At 44.3% G+C, this 24,936-nt stretch overlaps 1 protein-coding gene across 5 annotated transcripts in view; it reads right to left on the reverse strand.

Moving 5' to 3' along the window:
• The window catches only part of STK39 (serine/threonine kinase 39), a 119,530-nt gene that overhangs the window by 72,234 nt on the left and 22,360 nt on the right, over positions 1 to 24,936 (reverse strand). Inside the window, exon 1 of one of the 5 annotated variants that reach the window (XM_081175483.1) lies at positions 20,880 to 20,901. The exons of 3 other annotated variants lie outside the window; for them this stretch is intronic. In XM_081175483.1, coding sequence (XP_081031609.1) covers positions 20,880 to 20,886 — 7 coding nt within the window. In that variant the 5' untranslated portion in view covers positions 20,887 to 20,901. Of the gene's footprint in view, positions 1 to 9,239; positions 9,292 to 20,879; positions 20,902 to 24,936 lie in introns of those variants that run through there. One more of the 5 variants, XM_081175482.1, reaches the window with a different exon arrangement.

Below are 24,936 nucleotides of genomic sequence, written 5' to 3' on the forward strand. Positions count from 1 at the left end.
GATGAGTGGATTCCTTTGAGACGAGCTAGTAATTTGCAAAACAGGAATACTTTGCAAGCACTTGAGTATCTTCTGTGAGTAAGCAAAGTTTTGAAAGCAGCATACAACTCTCTTACTCCTATACGTAACCCTTGCTTGGTTCACAAATCAGCACTTGACGTTTCTGCTAAGATCCCCTTTTTTATTTTTAAAAAATACATTATTTTGCATTTTACAAATTCAGTGAACAGACCACACTTGTGAGATACCCCAATTGGCCTTCTCAAACACTAGGTTTCATTCTGCCAGCAAAACTGGCATGCCCTAAACTAACACAACGTGTGCATAAAGAGCCTTTTGTTACGCAGCTTTACAATGGGAATTCAGTTACGTGCCTAATCCAGAATAATAGGGCGCTCTTCCCTCCCATCGGACAACAGAACTGACACAATACCTCATGACTGGAAGTTATTGTCTCTGTGTTAATTGATGTTTGCTTAGTTATTTAGAAGTAGGATGTTTTGTATGCAATTTTCGCCCTGCCACGCTTTGAAGACAAAGCTTGTAGCTCAGCATATCCACTCAATTATATTACCAAGATACACAGACAAAACCGACACCACAACGTAGCAACAAGTGCTTTGATACACACTCCAGTGGGTTGTACCCTTTTTCACCCTGTGGTCTTTTTTGTTTTATTTCTTTTTTAAAAAAAAAACCCATTAAAGTGCAAATGGGCAAACACACTCAAGAGCGCACCCCGCTCGCATACTGGAGAAAATTTACTGCAGACACCCAGCTATGAATACCTCGTAGATCCCAGTGCTAATTCCTAACTGCCGAAGTCCTGCTGGCATTAATTTACTTCAATGTAAATTAAACTGCTGGAGCAAAGGCTCCACTGTTGGAGAAAGTGTGCTTCTGAATGCCCAAAGCCACAGGTGAGGAGAACGTGGCCGCACTCAGCTCCTGCTTGCAGACATCCCATAGGTATCTAATTGGATGCTGTGAGAACAGGTTGCTGGACTAGATGGGTCACTGATCCAGCAGGGCTCTTCTTGTGTTCATATTCGCAATAATATATTTCTGATGCTAGCATTTTAAATTTGGAAGCGTTAAGACACCAGGATCATCCTGCTGGCAACACTTGGTCCTCTTAGGGGACAAACATATAACAGGCAAGGAAGAAGACCCACAAAAATAAGGATCTCGGCAGAGCAATATACAGTCGCACCTTGGATCCCAAATGCCTTGGCACTCGGACTTTTTGGCTACCGAATTCCGCAAACCGGGAAGTGAGTGTTCCGGTTTGCGAATGTTCTTTGGAACCCAAATGTCCAACAGGCTTCTGCAGCTTCCAATTGCATGCAGGAAATTCCTGCAGCCAAGTGGAAGCCGAGCCTTGGTTGTCAAATGGACTTCTGGAACGACCAAGGTACAACTGTACTCACGAAATAAGAGAACACCCCCAAATCAAAGGGTAGAGGGGCACAGCTATCACTGGAGCGGCTCAAAATGCAAATGGGCCAGGACCATATGTAAGTTTGCAACTTTGTGAACCATCGTGTGCAGGTCTCACTGAGGCTGCCAGACCTATTGCTTATGAACATCCCTTCCTTATCATTTCGGCTGTGTAATTACAGCCAGGAGAGTGACTCTTGATGATGCAGTGGTGGGGATTCCCTTGCACTTTTGTTTTATTGGGGAAACTTGCATCAATAGTTACTGCTGCTTTGTCTTCATAGGAGACAGATCTTCCTTGCCTGGCAACACAAATGGATTTCATTCCCTGTACTCTCGTTTTCTTCCTTTTTCCTAAACAATGGATTATGGGTTAGGCATTAATCCTTAAAAGGGGCACATGCAGGAAGGAATGGAAGCAACAATGTCAAGGGCAGGAATGAAGTACTGGCTGCGTTGAGGCAGAGTTACTACTAGTATAACTCAGAGGGTCTTAGGTTCTACAGCAGAGTTTGGCAAACGTTTCATGCTGGTGACACAATTTTTAGACATGCATCATTTTGCGGCTCAGTAATTCAGTTTTACTAGCAAACCGGAGGTTAAACGGACCCTTTTCCAGCCCCCGGGAGGGGTACAGGATGCGTTCATACAACACACCTACACACTACGGCCAACACATTAATGTGCTGCGACGCACAGCTTGGAAAGCTCTGTTCTACAGGGTAGGGGTGGAGGCAATACTGACCTCATCTGAAACATCAATATCCCTAAATGAAATAAATGAGCGTTGGTTTATCCCAATGTAGTAATTTTTCCAGCAGTACATAATCAGACAACCCAAGAGCACACAAGTTTCCCTGCCTTGTTCTTCTAATCTTCATTAATACAATACTCAGAACAGTGGAGGATCTTGGCTTGGCATTTTGGTGGTACAAAGCGAACCACGCCAGCTAAAGCTTCTGAAAGGTACAGCACACTGTCCACTGTCCACTTGTTGCAAACTTGCCACTGGCAATCAAAGCAGACGAAGGCACAGAACCAGTACATGGCAAGGTTTTCTCCCGTAGTTTTATAAATAACAACCCACATGCACACACATACAACTACTTCGTCAGGATATTAAATATTTTAAACGAATACAGTTGTACTTTACAAACTTCACTTTCAGTGCAAGTGGCTGTACTATTAGAAGGCAGCAACGAGCCAGTTTAGCTCCAGAGACAAAGAATCGGGAAGTGGTGCCAAAACATGGAAGAAACGCATGGAGAAATAGAATATCTCCACTAAACAGCTTGTGGAAACAGTAACAGCCGTGGCTGCCTGTATTAGGGGGCTTCAGAACACGTTTAATAAATTAATTGTGACAGTTTAATCATGTGGCAAATTGGTTCTCTTTATTCACCCTTAGTTCTTAAGAGTCACTGCTATTTATTGTTCCACTTAATGTTCTTTCTAGGTATGAGCTTATACACCATTGGCAATGTAAAGATATTCTCACAGCTTATCCATTCACAAATCCCGAGTTCCCCAGACTCACCTCCTGAAAAGTTTAGTTCGGGCACTGGGATCTGCCCTATATATTTTGCTGTGAAGACAGATGCAAAGAATTCATTCAGCACCACTGCAATCTCCTTATCCTCCTTTAGGGTCTAGCCACCTCCCTAGACTGCTTCCTGCTACTAATATATTATCTTGTTGTTGTTGGTCTTAATGTTTTTAAGCATTGTCCCAACTCTTCATTACTTGACTAATTTTTGCCTTGTATGAAATGCTCACTTTGTACTACTGCATACTTACATCCACGTGGCGTGGACTCGTGGCTTTTGAGCAACAACTAAAATTAGGGGGGGGAGACTTGGGGGGGGTATAAAGAGGGACTACTGGAAATCAAACAAGGAAGTGACCACCAGCCTGGTCTCCAGTATCTCCTCCTTACTTACTACTTACATTTACTGCGATGTGCGTACGTAAGGAGCAAACTGCATAAACTTACAAGCAGTGTGTGGGAAGGGGAAGGAAACCACAAAACTTTATGAGAAGAAAATAACAGAAGACTTGTATCAGCATATCGGTTTCAGCAACATCCTGCAAGGCTAGGCTGATGCTTCAAAAGGCCAAAGAACCTTTGAATCGCACAACTGGAAGGTACCACAAGGGCGATCTACTCCAACCTGCTACAATGCATGAATCTTCTGCCCAGTGGCGTAGCATGGGGGTGCAGGGGGGGGCGGCCGCACCGGGCGCAACATCTGGGGGGGGGCGCGCTCGCACTCGCAGCTCTCTGCCCCTACCTGGCTCACTCACTCTCTCTCACTGCAGTGCTGGCTGTGCGAATCCGATCCGAGCCGCTGGGTCACCGCCCACTGTGGAGGGGGTGGGTGCCAGGCGTGCGGTGCGGAGAGAGAGCGAGGGACTATCTGGGGGAGGGACAGTGCAGCGGCCGCCCAGCGCAGCGCTGAGCGCGGGGGAGAACCACACCAGACCAGACCAGGCAGCAGCAAGAAGAAGCTGGCAGCGGCGGCAGGTTAGGGGGCGCAAATTACTTGCCTTGCCCCTGGTGCTGACAACCCACGCTACGCCGCTGCTTCTGCCCAATGGGGGGTTTGAACCCACGACCCTGAGTTTAAGAGTCTCATGTTTTACCAACTGAGCTAAAGGGCCCACTGAGCCAGTTCCCAGAACCAGCAGTTCCACAATGGTCTCAGAACACCAATGGGGAGGATACATTAAAAGTTGCAAAAGTAAGGAGCATACCTGCACTCTTGCTGGGAAGGAGGCGGGGAGGAGTGAAATTGCTTGTCACAGGGAAAAGAGGAAATCCATTCCCCTAGAAGACAGCTTTAACAGGTGGGAAAATTCTAAGTGGCATGTGGCGAGTGTGCCGATATGCACACACACCCCAATTTTATTTTTATGAGCAGCTCCACTGGTGTAGAACACAGATGATATACTTGCCCGAGGAGTACCATACTCTAAGCTGCTGAACTTAGTATAAAAGGAATGTAGAGGTGGGGAGGGGAGCAATCGTGCAGGTGCTGCAAAAGACCCAACTACGACATATTCCACCTTGCAAGGTACAAAGGAATTGCCCCTGGCACACCATCAGAAACGGCAACTCATTGGATCATTATACAAACAATAGGCCACAATAGGTTATTGTTAAGAAAGCCTCTGTCATTTAAGTCTCACTTCACACGGAAGTTCCTGGAAGAGAACATGTCTATACAATTTCAGCCTAGCAATCAGCAAGACTATCCTTTGTTCTTGGCTTACCCTTCAAACAAGTGGACACACACACAAACCCTTTTTAGTTTTTGATATTAGAACCCACCGTGTGCTTAAAAAAAACCTTCCTTGCCACTAACTAGGATGATGCAGATTACCAAGAAGACCCAAAACTAGGAGAACTCACCAGCTCCCTCCCTCTCTCTATTTTTTTAAAAAATGGTGGTCCCTACATGACCATCATTAACACAGCTTGAACCAGCTTAAGCATTAGATCTTTACAGCATTGAATGCAATCCCAAAAACCAGTATTCCTTTTTCCCAAAACCTAGTGAGAAATATAGGCTGAAGTAGCAGTGGGGGGGAAATTGTGTTTTTTTTTTTAATCCAGCCGCATAATCATACCAACAATAAAATTACAAAGAAGTGGGTTTTAAGGAAGGCTGGTGGAAAGTTTAAGGGGTAAACCGTTCAGGATGAGACTCAAAATGGTGTCAAAAACTGCCCAAGCCATCTAAAAGTATGAGGCTGAGCAAACCATAATTCTAATAACCTGAGTTTTAGGCCTTTAAAAACACGGGCCCTTTAATGTATCACAGTGATCTGACGGTGCAACTGCACAAGACAGTCTGAAAGAGGAAAATCATCTATGCACCAGACATCTTGTCCCCTGTAAATCAGAACAGGATGGTAGAAAGGCAAGTGTGAAGTTTACACCGCCAGGGCCAAAATTAGGCTTCCCTCTCGTGAGTATTACTACTAAGAGGCAGCATTTCTTTGCAGGACTCCAGTAATGCAATAGAGGTATAGTGTAAAAAAAAAAATGCATTTGATGATGACTCAGTCCATTTAGTCTGATGGAGAGGTTATTTGGGGAGAAAAGAGAAACCATGAGCCTTTCCCAGCTTTTTCAAGGTGGGTTTTGCTCATCTCCTTAAAATGTGCCAGTAGAAGTTGCTCCTGTCCACTTGGAGAGCTCCGAGAGTTTATTTTGAGAACATTTCCAAGAGCTGAAGTCAGAAGGAGGAAGAGACCTGGGAAAGTTTTGAGCACAACAGAAGTTAATCTCTTTGCCAATATGCATCATTTTAGCAAGTGATGAGAGAATTTTTTTATTATTTTTTTGAAAAGGCAAACACAACGTCTTCTAAAACTAGATTGTCACAAGTGACGCACTTATAACTTCCAAAGTTTTTTTAAAATTAATATCAACTGTAAATTTTGCTGGAGTAACCAGTCGGGAGAGGGGGGGAACCTTCAACTTTCACCACCAGCCACTGGTTCCTACAGTAAAATTCTCATGAGCAGCTCACATTTCTATTTTACACTCTCTCTCTCTCTCTCTCTCTCTCTTTATATAAGTGTTTTATTTGTAACCTATAACTTGGTCCTTAAGGCTATTGAGGAGTCAGCTGTCAAGTTGAGCTTGTTACACAAACTTTTTGTTTCAAAGTAATAGTAAGGCCAAATTATCTTCTTCTCAGATTCTTTCTCTAGAACACGAAACATGAACTTTCAGATACAAATACGCACTCACTGCACTGAGTCCCCCAAGCTGCGTCATGCATGCTTGCACATCACTTTAGCCCTCTACATTTCACTGCTGAAAGCTGAAGGTGTCAATGAACTCCAACAGAAAACACCAGGGATTATGTGAAATCATCACCTCTGGGTTCCAGCAGCTCTCCATCTAGGCTGCAACTAAACTGGACATTTAAAGCAGCAACATTCCATACTTTTCCGTGTAGAAGACTAGTTTTGTACTAAAAATAATGTTAAAAGGGGGGTAGTCTTATACATGGGGGCAATCTCCCCCCATTTTCTTAATTTTGAGTCCCCCAAAATAGGGGGAGTCTTATACATGGGGGCATGTTATACACAGAAAAATATGGTACATTCTTTAAACAGTCACGGCTTCCTCCAAATAATTTTGGGTGCTGCGGTTTGTTACGGGTGCTGCCATTATTCCCAGAGTGGTTTAACAATCAATCCCTCTTCGCAGGGAACTCTGGGAATTGTAACTCTCTGAGGGGAATAAGGACTGACCGTCAACACTGCCCATGTGCAAGGAACACACAAGTTAACTTGCTACCTTTCAGGGACAGGATGTACAGCAATCGGTACCAGGATGTACTTTAACCACCTTAAAGGTAAAGGTAAAGGGACCTCTGACCATTAGGTCCAGTTGTGGCCGACTCTGGGGTTGTGGCGCTCATCTCGCTTTATTGGCCGAGGGAGCCAGCGTACAGCTTCCAGGTCATGTGGCCAGCATGACTAAGCCGCTTCTGGTGAACCACAGCAGCGTACAGAAACGCCGTTTACCTTCCCGCCGGAGCGGTACCTATTTATCTACTTGCACTCTGATGTGCTTTTGAACTGCTAGGTTGGCAGGAGCAGGGACCGAGCAACGGGAGCTCACCCCGTCGCAGGGATTCGAACCGCCGACCTTCTGATCGGCAAGTCCTAGGCTTTTTGTTTTAATCCACAGCACCACCCGTCAGCAAAAATGTCTGGTGCTACTTTGCTTGATGAGGAAGTAGGCACAGACTTTTAAAACCAGCCACACACCACTGTGTTCCTATTTTGCAGACAACTTCTGCAGTCGCTCCCTGTATTCCTTTCCGGCTAACTGAAGGTAGCATTGACAGGAGAACATATGATCCATTGGCAGAGAGAATGTGCAATCCCCGAGGCATTTGCAGAAGATACTCTCCAGATGTAAAAGGATACAACGGCGCTGCGAAAGAGGCACACAAACGGCTTCTCATTTACCTGCATCAGCTGGCTACCTTCCCCCACAAGAGAACTGAGGCTGATTTAATATTAATAGGGTGCAGAGAGCATCCAAAATTCAGCTAGATCAGAATTCTATGAAAAAAAGAGTACCAGGCAACTAAAGGTGCTTTCTATCTTGCAAACTGTTTGTCACAGTTCAGCTTTCTCTATCAGAGAAATATTTCAAAGAATTGGGCGGGACACATACATACACACACACGAGTTAGATGTCACTGCGCAGAGACTTTACCATGTCAGCCCCATCTACCTGGTCAACCTACAGAGAGTGTTAGCTGAGCCTAGACTGCAATTATACAGCCAATTTAAAGCACCAGAGACCTGATTGTAGCTTAATGTTTGCATTCCTACCCTCACACATTCTGACTTGTTCCAAAAGGAGGAGCTTGCCATTCACCAAAACGTATTTTGAAAACCACCATTATATAGGAGGGGGCAGGAAAAGGATCTAGGCTAGCAGAAAATGTTTGTGAAAGTTAATGATCTTTGCAGATGTACAACAAAAATGACTCTCTTTATAATAAATACCCTGCAGCTTTCTTATTTTTTTAAAGGAGGGGAATGTGGCTTTTCTAACCTGGCAACCTATGCTGGTCTGACACCAGAGTAACCGAGCAATTTTGTTATCCAAGCCACTGTAAAACGTGAAGAGATTTATTCTTCTGCCATGGAAGAAAACTTGGGTTTTCACAAAAGGTACTGAGCAAATTACGCTTCTCAACCAATTCGGTGAAAGAGGATTGCGACAGGATAGAATAGGATATAATTTTCACATTAATTCCTTAACTTTTCCTCTCAGCCACAGCGCAAGGCCTGCCACAATGAAATCTGCTGCTGTCAGTGCCTATAAATGTCTAAGAAGCATGGCTGGAAACCGGGTATTCATTTCTCACAAGAGCACACAGACCTAGGAATTCACCATTCTGCTAATTGTTTCAAAGCAACGCAAACAACTGCCAATGGCGAACAAGTCAAGCTGAGCAATGATCCAAAGAGGCCGAGAGAATTTGGTGGGCGGGGGAGGGGGGGCTGTAAACTGAGATGATGCTTAGTGTGCACCAGGCCAAAGGAAGACAAAAGCTGCTAGGCCTCAAAATCCATTTACTGAATTAAATGGCCAGGAGGGGCTTCCTTTGAATAACAACTTTAATCTTCCAAGAATGGACTCCAACTACGTTTTAGCTAAACAACTGGTATTATGCAATAACAGCTGAAGCAAACTGGCAAGAGCTGCTGTAGCAGAGCAGCTACGGGTGAGAGAGCTTGGAGCTCCCGATTTAAGTAATCTCGGCCATAAGCCCACTAGGTGGCCTTACAGCGAGCTACTGATTCAGCCTCAGGCCCCACAGCTGCAATACAACGGATCTACTTAGTTTTACTTATTTCATTTTTAATCCTGTGGTGTCCCTGTGAGGACCTCAAGGAAGCACAGGCAGTTCTCACCTGCCCCGTTTTGTCCTCACTACCTGTCAATTCCTTGGCTGTTTAGCTTTCTAAAAATACAGAGTTAAAGAAACCTCCCAACTATTGTGTTATAATATGAGGGGAGCTAGATAGTAGATAGGTAGGTAGGTAGGTAGATGATAGATAAATAGATAAATAGATAGATGATAGATAGATAGATGATAGATAGAAGATAGATATACAGATAGATATATAGATATAGATACATACACATACATAACACATATTTATACATACATACATACATACACACATACATACATATATATTTATACACACAGACACACACACACATATCTACATATACACACACATACCATTTTTAGCATTACAACAGTGAGACCTAAGGCACATGGGAATAATGAGCTCCTTCCTCGTCTTCACCTTGCTTTCAGTGAGAAACTATGCAATCCTGGTTTAGCAGCAAACAATACTGTTACTATTCTATCTGAACCTGGTAAACAATGGTTTGCTAAAAACCATGGTAGATCTGCAATCCTGGATGGCAAACCACAGTTGAACTTGGGCAGAACAGCGTACAATGGTTTGCTGCTAAAACTAGATTGGAATTCCCTAATCATGGAAAGTGATCAGCAAGTTCATAAGGTCAAGGCTTCCTCCCACAGATCAAACCTGTCACTTACTGTTCCATTCTAATGCATCTTTTCTAGGGTTATCCTTTAAACTGAAGGGGCAGAGAGCTTATCTTCAACTTCTAATGTAAAACTGCATTGATTCCCAAACAAACACACCAAATTTAATTTGATATCTATACTGTACAAAGAATTCCAAACAGGAGAATTAAAGCAAAGGCCTCCCTTCCCCTCAGCTTATTATTCTAACTTTTACATTTTCCAGATCCTTGTTAGAGGAGTAAAGAGCTCTCTTGCCAGCTCACACTGAAGGTGTTATGTCCTCTCAATGTAAATGAGCATGTCACCTGCCCCACCTTTGATTACGAACCACATTGCACACAACTGAACAAAAAACACCCCAGGCGAGGGATGAATAAACCGCAGTGGAGAGTTGACAACAGTCTTAGAATTAATCACATCATTTTGACATTTGCACTGCACACATTTCTGATGCTAGGCATCTCAGAACAAACTGCAGCCAAAAAGGAGAACCTGGATATTCTCCCCTTGCTTTGCTAAAACCATACATTCCAATTTCCCCTTTTCTTGTGAGATTAAATAAGAGCTTGGGGGGTGTGAGGGTGAGGGATGTTGAAATAGGAATTTGTACGGGTTTATTTTGCATCTTGGCAATGAAATAGTCAAACCAAAACACATTGAAAGGGAAAGTGCTAAAGGGGGGAGGCAGGGAAGAGAGATTCAATATAAGCTAGCACAATTCTCTCCCACCTAGTAAAAGCCAACTTGAGGTATAAATTTGTAATCAAAGCATCTAAGAAGTGTGTACTTAATGAAGTGTAAGACTATTCTCACTGAGCAGAAACTGTGTAGGGTTGAAACTATGCTAATGTCTGTGAGGGCATTTGCCTTTCAGGGATATTTCTGAAAACATCCAACCTTCTTACTTCCAAGAAACGAAATCTCACAGGCAGCACTGTCAGCTGCCTATGTTTTCCTTTGGAAAACTGGCATTTCCTAAAATTAACTAGGAAGGTATGGGCAGGACCTCAAGTAATTGGTAAACCATGGTTTAGTGCTAAGTGCATGTGCAGGAAGGGGTCCAAAGTAAGGCCTGTAGTTCACACATTTTCATCTCTTACGCAACCAGAAGAAGACCTTCAGTAGAATTTCCTTTGTTTCTCAGATTCTTGGTTTTTCATCATGTGCAAACTGGAGATTCTGGTTTAAAACCAAGAAGCCAAGTTGGCTTGTTTTTCTTCTCTTAGCAGAGTTGCATTCCAATGAAAACAGAACTTCCAGGTAAAGCTTTGAATTTGCTTGAAGATAAAGAATTAAGCCACATTAGCAGTGCAATCCAAAGTGACCCTATGCGAGTCTATTCAAAAGTAAGTTCCCATGAGTTTGTGTGGTAATTACTGCCAGGTGAATGTATAGGATTGCCGCCCAAGTGATTTGCTGATTTTCCTTGATCAACTATTTCAGGTTCAACTACTTTTGAAAATTACTGGAAAATTGAAATATGTCAGCATTTTTGTTTTAATTTACTCAACATAGATTGAATATACTGGATCAGATCTCAAGCTACTTAGAGCAGTGCAATCCCCCCCACACACACACCAAAAAAAAAAAAGTTTCCCAGAACACCCACATCCTAGGCAGGCCATATTGTACCAAAACTGCTGGGTTAAGTAGTAATAAAGAACATAATTCCACCTGGCTAATGAATGCCAAGGCACTAAAGTGACTGACTGGCAAACACTTCACTTATTTTGAATTTTATGGAAAGAATACGGCTGCACAGTCTTGACTGAAGTACCGTAACACTAATCAACTTTGTTTGCAATTGCATCCCCAGTCAGCCATTTTCTTTTACCTGGAACTTACGATTTCTGCCTCACCACACCAAACCCTTTCCCTCAGGTTAGGCTGACAAACGAGAAGCGTTGCCCAGCCCACTTCTGCAGTACAGCCAAACGAGTACAGATCATAATAAGCACACAGACCAGAACACTCTTATACAACTGAAGTTTGTCTTGCAGTGATCCTGGCAGAAGGTCCGCTTTAGTATCTTTGTTTCGCTTAAGAAGTAAACATCCTGCATACAGTATTTGCTTTCCACGCTTTGCCTACACGATTAAGTAGCAAGAAGTCTAGCACAGACTTCCCCAATCTGGGGAACTCCAGATATTTCAGGCAAAGACTCTCATCAGCCCTAGGCAGCATGGCGGTCATACAACACAACAGGGTGGCACCAGACTGGAGAAGGAACAGAGTGGGAAACAAGATGCATGGCTCCATTTCACATAAGGTAAAGGTACCCCTGCCCGTACGGGCCAGTCGTGTCCGACTCTGGGGTTGCATGCTCATCTCGCTCTAGAGGCCGTGAGCCGGCTCTGTCCGAAGACACTTCCGGGTCACGTGGCCAGCGTGATGAAGCTGCTCTGGCGAGCCAGCACCAGCGCAGCACACGGAAACGCCGTTTACCTTCCTGCTATAAAGCGGTCCCTATTTATCTACTTGCACTTAAGAGTGCTTTCGAACTGCTAGGTGGGCAGGAGCTGGGACCAAACGACGGGAGCTCACCCCGCCGTGGGGATTCAAACCGCCGACCATACGATCGGCAAGTCCTAAGCACTGAGGTTTTACCCACAGCGCCACCCGCGTCCCTCTACAGACCCCCAAAACAGACTACTTCTTGGTATCAGGAACACAAGATTCCTCCTTGCCAGCTGACTCTTTGTAGACAATCCACCCAACCACTCCTGGCATTTCAGGCGGAAGAGAGGGCTGTGTGGTGTGCAAATTGTAATAAAATACCACTGCTGTGCAGACAAGTCACCAGGGTGCAGACCAGAAACTGTGGAAAGATTGGATGCCCACATTCAATCTGTGAAAGAAAGAGGAACTGAAATTAGCCAGACTGGGGGGCTGGATGTTCCATCAAAGCAATCCAGATGGATTCAAGCAGTCCAAAAACTGCAGGGAGCTACAAAATAAACTGGGCTCTTATGACAACAGGCTAGCTCCGTTTTTGATTTTGTAGTATAATTGATGTCAACAATTCCTCTGCTTAATTGTATTATGCAGCTATCAGCATTTACAGTCGCCCTCAAAGAAAACGCTTCTGAAAACAAGTTGGGAATTTGCAATCGGGGGGGGGGGGATGGCAGTGGTGATGGTTTCTTCTTCATAGATCCTTTCCCTTTCTTGCCTTTCTTTCCCTTTCACTTCCCCTTTGGTGGCCACAAGATTAGCCATGCTCTTAGCAAAAGAAATTCTCTTAGACCAGGCATGGAGAACCTGCAGAACTGAAGACGTGGCTGGACTCCAACTCCTATCAGCCCCAGCCAACATGACCAAAAGGCAGGGATGATGGGAACTGTAATCCTGTAACATCTGATGCCCTACAGGTCCTCACCCTGTCTTCGGCCACAGTTGCTTTTATGGTTTGCCATGCATTTACACCAGTCTGGAAACTAACCACCCAAATACCCATGCACCTCTTACCTGCGCTACATCTTGTCTGCACCCACTCTCACACACACACAAAGGCTTGTGCACAACTGATGTGGCAGTTTGCACACACAACTCACACTGTGTTGAGACCCTGGAGAACATCTGCCAACTGGGATGGGCAACATTGGGCGCAACTGAGAGACCAATAGCTTAGACTTGGGCTGTACTCACATGTGGAGTTCATCGCATTAGAGCAGGGTTTCCTAAACTTGGGTCGCCAGCTGTTGCACTACAACTCCCATCATCCCTAGCTAGCAGGACCAGCAGTTAGGGATGATGGGAATTGTAGTCCAAAAATAGCTGGAGACCCAAGTTTGGGAAACCCTGAGCTAGGTTGCGGAAGCGGCAAAGTGATTTTTTTTTCCAGGAATCCAACGGCACAGAAATGAGTGCTAAACTTGTTCTACGTTCTATTCCATTAGCTTTTCTGGAAGTGGCTTTTACACTGTGTGAAAGCTCAAATATAATGTGCAAAGCAACAGGGAAATGTCAGGGAAACTAAATAAACTGCAGTGTGAATGCTGCCTTAGCATAAGCCAACTTCGTAAGTCGATGAGCACAGCTAGGTGACAACTACCAGACATACCCATCTGTTAATGTTCCCCCAACACTGTGTGCTATTCACTGCAGAGAGCTGTTTAAAGATGAGTCCTCCTTGTTCCTCTCCTTTCGAGAAAAATGGATCTCTCTTCGGAATGCCCCTGGCTGGAAGAGAGAATGTGTATCTGTACTCTAGCAAGCAGAGCCAAGAAAAATCCTGGGATATTCTCCTCTCCCCGCCCGCAAGAGTTCGCCAAACATGGCCCTTCTAGCGGGGAAAATGTCTGCACTTAAAACATGTGTCAACAGAAGCTAAGGCACGCCGTCCTCAGCAGACCCTAACACTGCATGTTAAGTGGCCACCCAGCCAAAGCTTTCGCTGAACCTAGAAGTCACAGGCACTGCAAACCATCCGCCGCCACCAGAAGCACGCAGCTTTGAAGTTCCAAAAAGCAGTGAGAGCTCGGTGCTCAGATTCCGTCACATTCTGTTCTTTCAGTTCTAAAGCACACAAAGACCATTTGTTGCTGCTCTTATGGAGATGGGGAGTGATGGAAATCCTAAATAGGCTGCTTTATCATTTTTTTTTTGGGGGGGGGGTAGAAAACAAAAACAGCCACGGCTTGTTTCAAGCTCATCTCGGCCTGCTGGTTCACTCTAGTGATATCTCTTGTTGTTCACTCTTTCGATCTGGCCGCCTTCCTCAGTCAAACAGGAAATTTAAAAAGACAATTGAATTGCAGGTAAGGCTGGACATTGTCTGCTGCAAGCTGTGCTGTAACATGGGATCACTGCTGTGCCACAAGAGAGGGCATATTCTATTCGATTCTTTATACTGTACAGTGGTACCTCGGGTTACAGACACTTCAGGTTACAGACTCCGCTAACCCAGAAATAGTGCTTCAGGTTAAGAACTTTGCTTCAGGATGAAAACAGAAATCGTGCTCTGGCAGCGCGGCAGCAGCAGGAGGCCCCATTAGCTAAAGTGGTACTTCAGGTTAAGGACAGTTTCAGGTTAAGAACAGACCTCCGGAACTAATTAAGCTCTTAACAAGAGGTACCACTGTATTTATATTTATATTGCCCTTCACCTGAAGATCTCGGGAAGGTTGCAAAAGGTTACATATTCAAGGTCCTTCATTTCAGCAGAGCAGGGGTGTTCCATATTGCCTATTCGCTTACACCCGTGGTGTATAACAAGGTGAGGTGACCGCCTCAGGTGGCAGGATCCACAGGGGCAGATGTGGCCTCCCAAGCAATGCACTGCCCACTGCTGCTGCCGCGGTGGCAGCAATGTGCTCTTAGGGTGCTGGATCTGCCACTTCCACGGCAGCCCCTCTAATGCCATCTTTACAGCAGCATCTTGGCCAATAGGTCTCCTCCTAGGGAGGAAATGCAGAGGTTGTTGTCTGGGGTCTCCTGGGCTCTGCACCCACCTTTCTCACCAATTCCACACACACACCCCACTTCAATTGTTGGGTAAGGTTAACTGGATCCCCCTTTGTTCCCAATGTAGATCTTTATTCCCCCATCCTTCTTCCTAATGTAGCTCCCCCCCCCCAGGGGGGCACCATTCTGTGGTTCGCCTCAGGTGCCATAATGTCTCGGGACAGCCCCGCTCTAGAGAGTATCCTATAAACTGAAACTTGCACAATGAAAACTTTTCCGGAAAACCTACACCACTGCCTGCAGCAATGCGCAGTGTGTTGAAACTGAGGAAAAAAACAGAATGAGCCTGGCCTGAGGTTAAGCAGCTGAGAGAGATCATTAGAGAGATTCTTCCATGTTCCATTTTTAAAAAATTACAGAAGAAGTATGTGGGTTCAAAGGAGAACCTGAAATGCCTCTTCCCATCTTTGACCAGTGGGAAGAGTTACAGAGACACAGATGCCATCACTGTCATAGTGACAATGAGCCATTTTGAGAGTAAGAGATAAGGTACCGCTATGTGGAGCTGAGACCAGTTCCTTCAAACACTCCTCTTGTGCTCAATTTTGTCCCCCTACACGCCAGCTGAAGGAGGAGTGTGATAGGAAAAGAACAGCCCATGCATTACTGCTTCTGAGGCATTCGCGAAGGCTTGAGAGCTCCTTTTATAAGCAACTCCATTATATTATTAGTTGCCTGCTGAGTCATTGTCTTCCTCCGCTTTAGGTGAGGAGGATGAGAACACAGATAAAGTTGTAACAATTCAGTAAGAGATTAAAAGAAAGAAGTCCTTACTCCTTGGCACAAACACACAAAATATAACATCAGAGTAAAAAAAAAAAAAAATTGTCTTGCGTTCTGTTTTAAAATGGGAGGAGGCCTGCAAAGCTAACCACAGCAACAGAAAAAAGGAAAAGGGAGAACACCTGCATTTTACAGAACAGAAGCCTGGTTTTCCATATGCCTTTGATATGTTAACATCTTTCAGATCTTCTCTCTCTCTCTCTCTCTCTCTCTCTCTCTCTCTCTCTCACACACACACACACACACACATACACACACACACAACACATATACACACAGAGAAATATTCCATACTTCATCTGGTGGCATCAGAAGCCACTGAGCATTCTTTCTCCACTCCACAGGGAGATTTCTCACCGCTGAAATCTACCAGTGGCGTGCATAAACCTTTGATGCAAGGGGGAAATGATTCACTTACCATTTGTGAAGAGAGAGGGGAAGTACGCATGGAGTTGAGCATTTTGCACGCTCCAAGTGGATGATGGAAAGACACCGTAAGTGGCTAAGAGTTTATCACTCTGAGCCTCTGGTTAGTGGTTGGGCAAGCAAAGGCGGATATTCAGTTTAAATCACACATTTGGCAATCTGTTTTATAGGCTTGACTTTCCATCCATTTGCAACACAGTACCATTAAGAGATGAGACATGGGAATAAAATCTGGAGCAAACCCATGGGTTGGGGAAGAGAGGCAGTGCAAGGTATAAAAGCAGCATGCTATATGGTCTGCAAATCTGCTTCTTAGGGCAATGGGTGAAATTCAACATCACCCTTTTACAAACATTTTGTCTGTGCAAGCATTGTTGCTTGCCACCTCTCCTCCCCTATGCGCTCTTCTCACACCACCCAGAGCCAATTATGGGGGGGGCACAGGGAGAAGAGGAGAAAGCACCATTGCGCAAGCGGAGGTCCTTGCAGAGGGTTCCCACTTACGGGGCTCGTTAGTTGAATCCTGCCCACTATTCCTGTGCTCCAGCCTCAACCCTCACACCCATTGTCAAGGGGAACCAGGGAGGATTAAATACAGAACACAAAGCAAAATCTACCTCAAAATCAGAGAGCCAAACTGGAAAAAGACCATAAGGCCTGGCTTTATCACCAGGTGGATCCCAACCCGGGTGCAATGATTCTAGGAACATAAATGTTCTGGATCTCTCCTGTGGTTCAAGGTTGGCTTCGTCCAACTCTCACAACCCACATGGCAGCTGTACTTTTAAAAATCAGCCAGGGTCAATCTTCTTAAATGTTGAAAAAACTGCTTTGGGGAGGGAGGAAGCAGCCCAGAGACCCACGTGTTCAGAAGCATCTGCTACTAACAGCTAGAACAAAAGTTCAATCTATGGGCCTGGCCAAAAGCCAGGCAGTGAACTTCCACAAGAGACCCACAGCTAATAGCTATCCACCTCTGGATACACTCTGCAGTAGTCCAGGTAAGTTTCTTGCCAGGTTGTGAATATTCATTTTAATTACCATGATCCTTCACCCATCTGAACAGTTTAATATTAAAAGATACAGTGAATGAGTTGCAGTGAATACGAAGCAACAGCAGCTGTTAAGAAGAGACTAAAGAATAGCAGACTATGCTCTGAAGTCTAACATTGCAGTCCCCCTACTAAAGCCAAGCATGTTTTGGCCTGATCAGTGCCTGAATGGACCATCCAGAGCCCCACATGACGTTCTGTGATGAAAGAAAGGCAGAATATAAAACAAAACACCGAACTAAGTAAATGGAGCAGTAAAATCTGGGGAGGTATTTTTTTCCTGGCAGATATGTTAAAGCATCACTGCTAGGAGGTGTCAGGAGAAACAGGCAAGTTGAAAACTCTGAACACCCACATCCCCCATCATGTCATACTGCGAGGAAAAACAAGCCACTTCACTCCCTTCTATGTCCCACACATCTTTCGCACTAATGCACTGGTTCATCCAAGAAAATCACCCATGAACCGGCTTCAACCTCCTTCAACCTCTGTTTATATATCAAAGGGTGAATCAGGTGGCAAGATCATCTGAAAAGGACAGATTTTCTTGACTCATCCTGGGATAAAAAAGATAAAGTGATTGTGTTAATAACACAAGCAAATATCACGACCCACAAATGACTCTGTATGGGAAGCAGTGATGCAACTAAAATATGGAACGCCTCACTGGGAGTTGTTAGCTCTGGTTAACAAACCTGGAGTAAAGCTTGATAGTTGACTCTTCAATGGATTCAGCCTCCCTACTCCAAAATATCTACCTCATTCCCAGTGCTTTTCAACTCAGACTTGAAAGCACTGAAATAAACCCAATATCCCACCTGCAACATTTGGAAATACGCTTTTCCTAAGTAAACAAAATACTTCGCTGCTGCAGTTTTACTGTTATCTTATATGCTCATTGGACTTTATGTCTTTATTTTTAAATTGCCATGGGATAATTTTTTATGATGAACAATATAGATATTCCATACTCCACACTCCAGTCATGTTATACTCCAGCATGAGCCAACTGTCCTAAGTTACTACTTGTGTATTTCAGGGCCCTTAACCTTGGAGCAGTTGAAGAGCAGAGGTTTTCTACAGTCTTCCTATAATACTTTCAAGACAGGGAGGGGTCTAATGTGCATTAGCAGTTATGGACACACCAGGTCATGGGTAGGCAAACGAAGGCTCAGGGGCCAGGTCTGGCCCTATAGCCTTCCAAATCTGGCCTGCAGACAGTCTGGGAATCAGCATGTTTTTACGTGAGTAGAATGTGTCCTTTTACTTAAAATGCATCTCTGGGTTATTTATGGGGCACAGAAATTCATTCATTTCCACCCAAAAAAAAATATATAGTCCGGGGCCCCACAAGGTCTGAGGGACAGTAGACCAGCCCTCTGCTGAAAAAGTTTGCTGACCCCTGCACAAGGTCAAGTAAACCTTTGAGAGGAAGTATGTTAATGAAGCTATGAATTAACATGATAATAAGTATGGGGGAAGAGGAGAAAAACCATGAACTCATCATGATTACCCAAGTACCAGGCAATTCAAACACTTGCTAAGAATTGTGAGAGGAATGGATGAGTTCATCTCAGCAATTATGATCACAGTCCCTCTATTTTGCATTAGATGAGAAATAAATTAAGGTAAAACAGCTAATAGACTATGTTTCTAGACATATCTACAGGCCCAATATACCGCAGAGGAGGCAGTGTCTTATATTCTACTTTAATATTTAAAGTGTCAAAGAGTTAACCAATGCATTCTGTGTCTACCCCACAAGAGTTGGGCACCCTCCTCACCCAACAACAAACTTTTGTGGGTGTAAGCCACAAACCCTTCTTTATATTTCCCCAGGGGTGGAGAACCTGTGAACCCTGCAGTCGTTGCTAGGATTCCCATCACAGTCCCAACCAGCACAGTATTTACCATTTTAAGACAGTTTCAAACTAGTATTTTATGCATGTCCGTTCTAGGTCATCGTCTATCCTCCTTTGGGGAGGATAGGATACCTACATCAAACAAAAAAATAATTCTATATTTTTTGTGTGTTAAGCATGTGCTCCTTCAGATCATCTAGAAAGGATGCCAACCTGCTTCCATGGAACCAACAACTGGCATGCTCCAATATGTTTATTTAAGTATTCAGAGAGAGAAATCTCTTTCCCTAGCATGTAGAAAATACATGCCCATCTACCTGCAAATCTGCTTGAAAAGACAAACAAATTTATTATAGTATTAACTTCCATGGACTAGAGTGCACTTCAGCAAAACATGAGGCAATTCTTAAATTCCCTGTGTCTGATGGTACAAAAAAAAAAGCATATGCCACAGTAAAATTGTCTTGATTTGTTGTGGCAAACAAAACTAACTTTCTGAAAGTTGTTTCAAATTGACATTTCCACCCCAGCCCCAGCAATCATACAGCTCTAGTTCCCAAAACTGTGACAATAAGTATGCCTGGCAATTGGAAAAAGTTGTTAAGACTCATTCCAATGATGAGCATATTTTATTTTATTTTTAAATCTACTTTGCAACTAAATGGGCACATCTTGGACAAAATGCTCCTGTAATAAGACACAAATCAGGCACACACACTCACGAGCAGCTGGTACACAGAGTGCAAAGTTAAGACCAGGAGCTGTTCATCAGATACTCTTAATGAGTATGAAATCTGAATTAAGATCAAATGCATATTCAAATTTACTACTTAAATCTTTTCAGGAAATTATAATCATCCATGGGTCTCACTTCTGTGCCATGAAGCCTTGTTTGCAAAATGCGAGGAGGAGCTTTATGGGGAAAACAAACTTGATATAAGGTTTCTTTTATTAAAGAAAAAAAATAGACTAAATGCAGCTCTCTCCGGAGAGGTACTGGAAAAATACTAGCCCCTCCTCCAGTTAATTAGCCTTCCAGGCTGACTGCCAGTAGAAACCTCCTGTCTTTTCTCACTGGCATAGCTTGCAGAATAGGAAAAAGAAGAAAAAAGGCAGAAAGGGCCTACAGTCTAGAAATGAGAACCTTTATGCCCCTTTTCTCTTTTTGCTCATCTCAGTAGTTAACTGAAGGAAAAAAGCCTCTCCCCTAATTAACAAGCATGTCTCCCTCCCCACTGATGGTGGGGGTGCAACCAGGAGGGCAAAGCATCCCCACAAAGATTATGCATCAGAATTCGCTGCAGCCCAAGGCCTGTGAATTGCTATACAATCCAGGCCACGGAACAGAACCGATGGGTGTGTCTGGATAAAATCTATCTGTTATCATTAAAAATATGAAAAACACCTCAGAGCTGTCTAACGAATGATTTGAACCAAGAAACCTCGTCCCCCCCCCCCGGACTAACACCTTCCGCGTGAAATACGCGAGTGTGGGGAGGGGGGATTTTCTGCCACACCGGCAGGTGTGTATGAAAAGCAACAGAAAGCATGGAGGTGTCGCGGTTCAGGAAGTGAAACGCAAAATCTTTGGCAGCCTGAGCCGACTCTCGTGTAGCAGGTGTGGCACAAACAGGGCTCAGCTGGGGAATCAGTTTTCAGCACCACAACAGACTCCCAGAATACAAAGCAATTAATAAAAGCCCATAGTGTCGTTCTACTCCCTCCTCACTGACCCAACATCGCATGCTCAGATGGAAGGTGCAGCCTACTTGACTCCCCGTCAGGCTTGAGGCCTGGCTTAGTTCATTTTCGGCATCACCTACTGGACGCTGGCCCTTGCTCTATGTAAGCAGCAAACTTTTTTTAGAAAGACACATTTCCCACACGTTTTCTGACACAGGTTTGCACCTGTGGCAAGTGGCAAGGGGCCACTTCTGTAGTGCTCCGTCTCCTGCCATCAGTGGCAAGATGTTGCCAGGAGATAGGAGCACTTACCAAGACAATGGGATGCGGTCTCCCCACATGCCAGCGCTGAATAATATATTTTTGCTATAACGTGCTGCACAGGGATCAGAGGGCAAAGTCTGAAAAGGCAGCAGTTCTAATCTCATAAATTGCCTGAAGGCCAATCCGCCCCCTTACGTTTTCTGGGCACCTGTCAGTCTTGTTTGCTGCTCAGGGATCTCTTTCCTACCTTACTATGAAAAACTTCCAGGGTCCCCTTTGCAGGGTGTGGAAACGTAATATGCAAATCTGAACTTTAATAGCAATTAACTAAAGGGAAGGTGAGAATTCATTACAAAAGGAAAAGCACTGAAACCAACCACAATTTCTCTTCCTATTCACCATAGCTGTAAAAGTTTGCAGACAACAGCAAAGAGGCCGTAACAACCAGATCATATCAAGATTAAACTATTTTAGACTAAGACAGCAATGCTGTCCTTACTTAGCTGGGAATAAGGCCCACTGAACTCAACAGGACTTACTTATGAATAGTCCACCTACTTATGAATAGTCCAATACCATAAATAGATACAACATTTTATATCCTAGATTTTTAAAGCTGAATGCTAAGATATAAAATTTCATCAACTAGTAGTTAATTTATTAAACAGAGATCTAGAAAATACTAGTTAAGCATGAAGAGGAAAGGAAAGAAATGCAAAAGTTTCTTTGGTACAACTCAAAACACTAACCATCCTGCTCTCATTGCCTCTTAATGAGGTAACTCCAAGCCAGAAAAAAACATTGTTAAGAATAATTAAAAGATTCAAGAGTTTGAAAAATGTACCATCTTAAATTATTCATGCTGCATTCCCATGCACAATGTTGAGTAAGTATGCACAGGAACAGTTTTTACAACATAACTAGCAACATCTGTCTTGCATCCTCTTTCCTCTATCTTTATGCTGACGTACATAGTACACTAGCCTATTGACCATATGGCATCAAACATTTGATGACTCAACAAAGGCATATCCCATATAACATTTGACACTTCTTGTAGCAGTTCTGCCATCTAGTGCCAACAGTATCACCACGATTTGGTGTGCACATCATATTAAACCATAATTTAAAATGAATAGACTCTGGCTTGTTTCATCTGCAGTGCAACAGCAGGAACAGTGGAGAAGCATTTAAGTCATTAAATGCTTCTCCGCCGTTCCTGCTGTTGCACTGCAGATGAAACAAGCCAGAGTCTACTTTCCCATGTTCCTTGAAGCTGAGCTCATGGTTTGTTTCTCTCCACACAAACTACAAACTATAGCCTAGGTCTGTCCTGAGTTTCCATGGTTTGTTGGGAGAAAAAACAAGCCATGGGTCAACGTTTGGATACAATGACAACTAGACCATGGCTTGTTTTCTGACAGCAGGAGCGTGGGAAATTGTGTCTTCCTCTCAGAGAGCACGCGTTGCGGTCAGATCATCAAGGCTGACTTCACAGCTGTTGTGGGTGGGAGCGACTAGATAGCCACAACAACCCAATTGGTGGTCCCTCGGTTGCTGGGGTAATTCTGGCCAATGGGATCATTCCATGCATTAACCGAGGGGCCTTTTATATACCGCTGCACATTGCGTTGAGCTTCCTCTTTTTGCCTCGTGCATCAGATCACCCGCCCACCCTCCCTATATTTAGGGTTCATTATGAGCTTGCTATGCCGTCGTGGGTCGTCTGTTCTTGGGACAGGGGCCCGGTAGGAATTTTCCCATTTGGCTGATTGGCTGATTGGCTGGTGCCACTTCGGTTTCGCCTGCCGCATAGCAAATTGCCACAACTTTGTAAGGTTTGGCAGTTAGGCATTGGTTCAATGGTGGCGGAGGGGATGTGGATAGGCTGTGCCTGCCCCTCCAATGCTACGGTAGTCCGTTAAAGGAATCCAGGGACTCGCCTTGCTTTTGTCCAATCCCATTCCAAGGGTTAGGGCCATGCCAGAGCCCCTGGGAGCATCTGGGGTGAGCTTAAGTCTGAACCTGACCCAATGCTCCCCCATGATGTTTTCCCTTATTGACATCTGCTGGAGTCCAGGCGTCAGTGCTGCCCTGCTAAGGTCAGGTGAAACTAGTCAAGAACCGATGCCTAAGCAAACCACTCATGATCTGTAATCAATAGAGTTGTGGTCAAAATTATGCCAATAGCCTTAAACTAAATTCCGTGTCAATTGTGTCTTTATTTATTGAGGGAGGTCTTGGGATCTTAACACGCAAGAACTTTAACGAAGCAAACAGTGCCTCCCACACTGTCAACCTTTAATAGCACCTAAGATCTACCAGCTGAGGAAGGTCTGCTTATGCTACTCTTGCACATGTAAGTATTTCTGCACAGAGTGATTCACTACTGCAAGTGTGAGGAATGTTTGGCCCTCCAGATGTTGCTGAACTACAACTCCCATCATCCCTTGCCATGGACCATGCTTGCAGGGGCTGATGGGAGCTCAGCAAATCTGGAGGTCCAACACATGGTACAAATCACCACTAGCATGAGGGTAATAATAATAATAATAATTTATTATTTATATCCCGCCCATCTGGCTACTGAGTTTCTCCAGCCACTCTGGGTCGCTCCCAATCAAGTATTAAAAACAATACAGCATTAAATATTAAAAACTTCCCTAAACAGGGCTACCTTCAGATGACTTTTAAAGATAGGATAGCTGCTTATTTCCTTCACATCTGAAGGGTGTTCCACAGGGCAGGCGCCACTACCGAGAAGGCCCTCTGTCTGGTTCCCTGTAACCTCACTTCTCACAATGAGGGAACCGCCAGAAGGCCCTCAGCGCTGGATCTCAGTGGCTGGACCTCAGGGCTGAACGATGGGGGTGGAGACGCTCCTTCAGGTATACAGGACCGAGGCCGTTTAGGGCTTTAAAGGTCAGCACCAACACTTTGAATTGTGCTCGGAAACGTACTGGGAGCCAATGCAGATCTCTCAGGACTGGTGTTATGTGGTCCTGGCGGCCACTCCCAGTCACCAGTCTAGCTGCCGCATTCTGGATTAATAATCACCACCTTGACGCCTTCTTAAATCCATACCCCCCACCTTTCTACCTAACACATATACCAAAAGCGAGGCCATTTTATCATTTAAAACTTTAAATACACCTCTCCCGAAACTGTGGATCCACATCAAGTTCACAAAGCAGCTTCTGTCCACAGAGTATTGAGATGTAATTAGTCTGGTGAGATGATTTAAGTTGGTATTAATCATACAACTGGAATAAAACCAATATTAATTCAGCATACAGGGCACTCAAATCAGGTCAAATACCCAGAGGAGAGAAAAAGTGGAAATATTAACCCTACAGATGTCATAACAATCTGCCACTTAATTAACAAGTAACTAATTATTAACATCTTCACTCAGGCTCTCTCCATTGCACCCTGGAAGCCTCTGAAAAGAAAAGCAGTTCAGTAACAGAAAAAAGATAAATCTCTCTCAGTGCACCATCTATCCGGCAAAAAAAAGGGGAGGGGGAATCAAGTTTGAAGAGGCTTTGCTTGCTGGACATGAGAAAATTCATTCCTAGGGACAACATGTGCATCTCCACACATAAAGAGTCCTCTGTGGACCACTTATCAAGCACTACCATCAAAGCTATTTACGTGGCCCATTGGCCATGCTTGTTAACATCTGAATGGAGCCAGTCATCCCGTGGTGTCATTCAAAATAAGTTCAGCCATTTTGAGTAGCTATTGGATTTGTTGCATTTTGAGTAGCTGTTGTCCGATTCTGCAGTTGCCTCCCTTACCATCACCACCGCCAACACTGTGGCTTTAACTATGACCCACTTA

The sequence above is a fragment of the Podarcis bocagei genome (assembly GCF_964188305.1).
Source record: "Podarcis bocagei genome assembly, chromosome: 1".
Taxonomy (NCBI): Eukaryota; Metazoa; Chordata; class Lepidosauria; order Squamata; family Lacertidae; genus Podarcis; species Podarcis bocagei.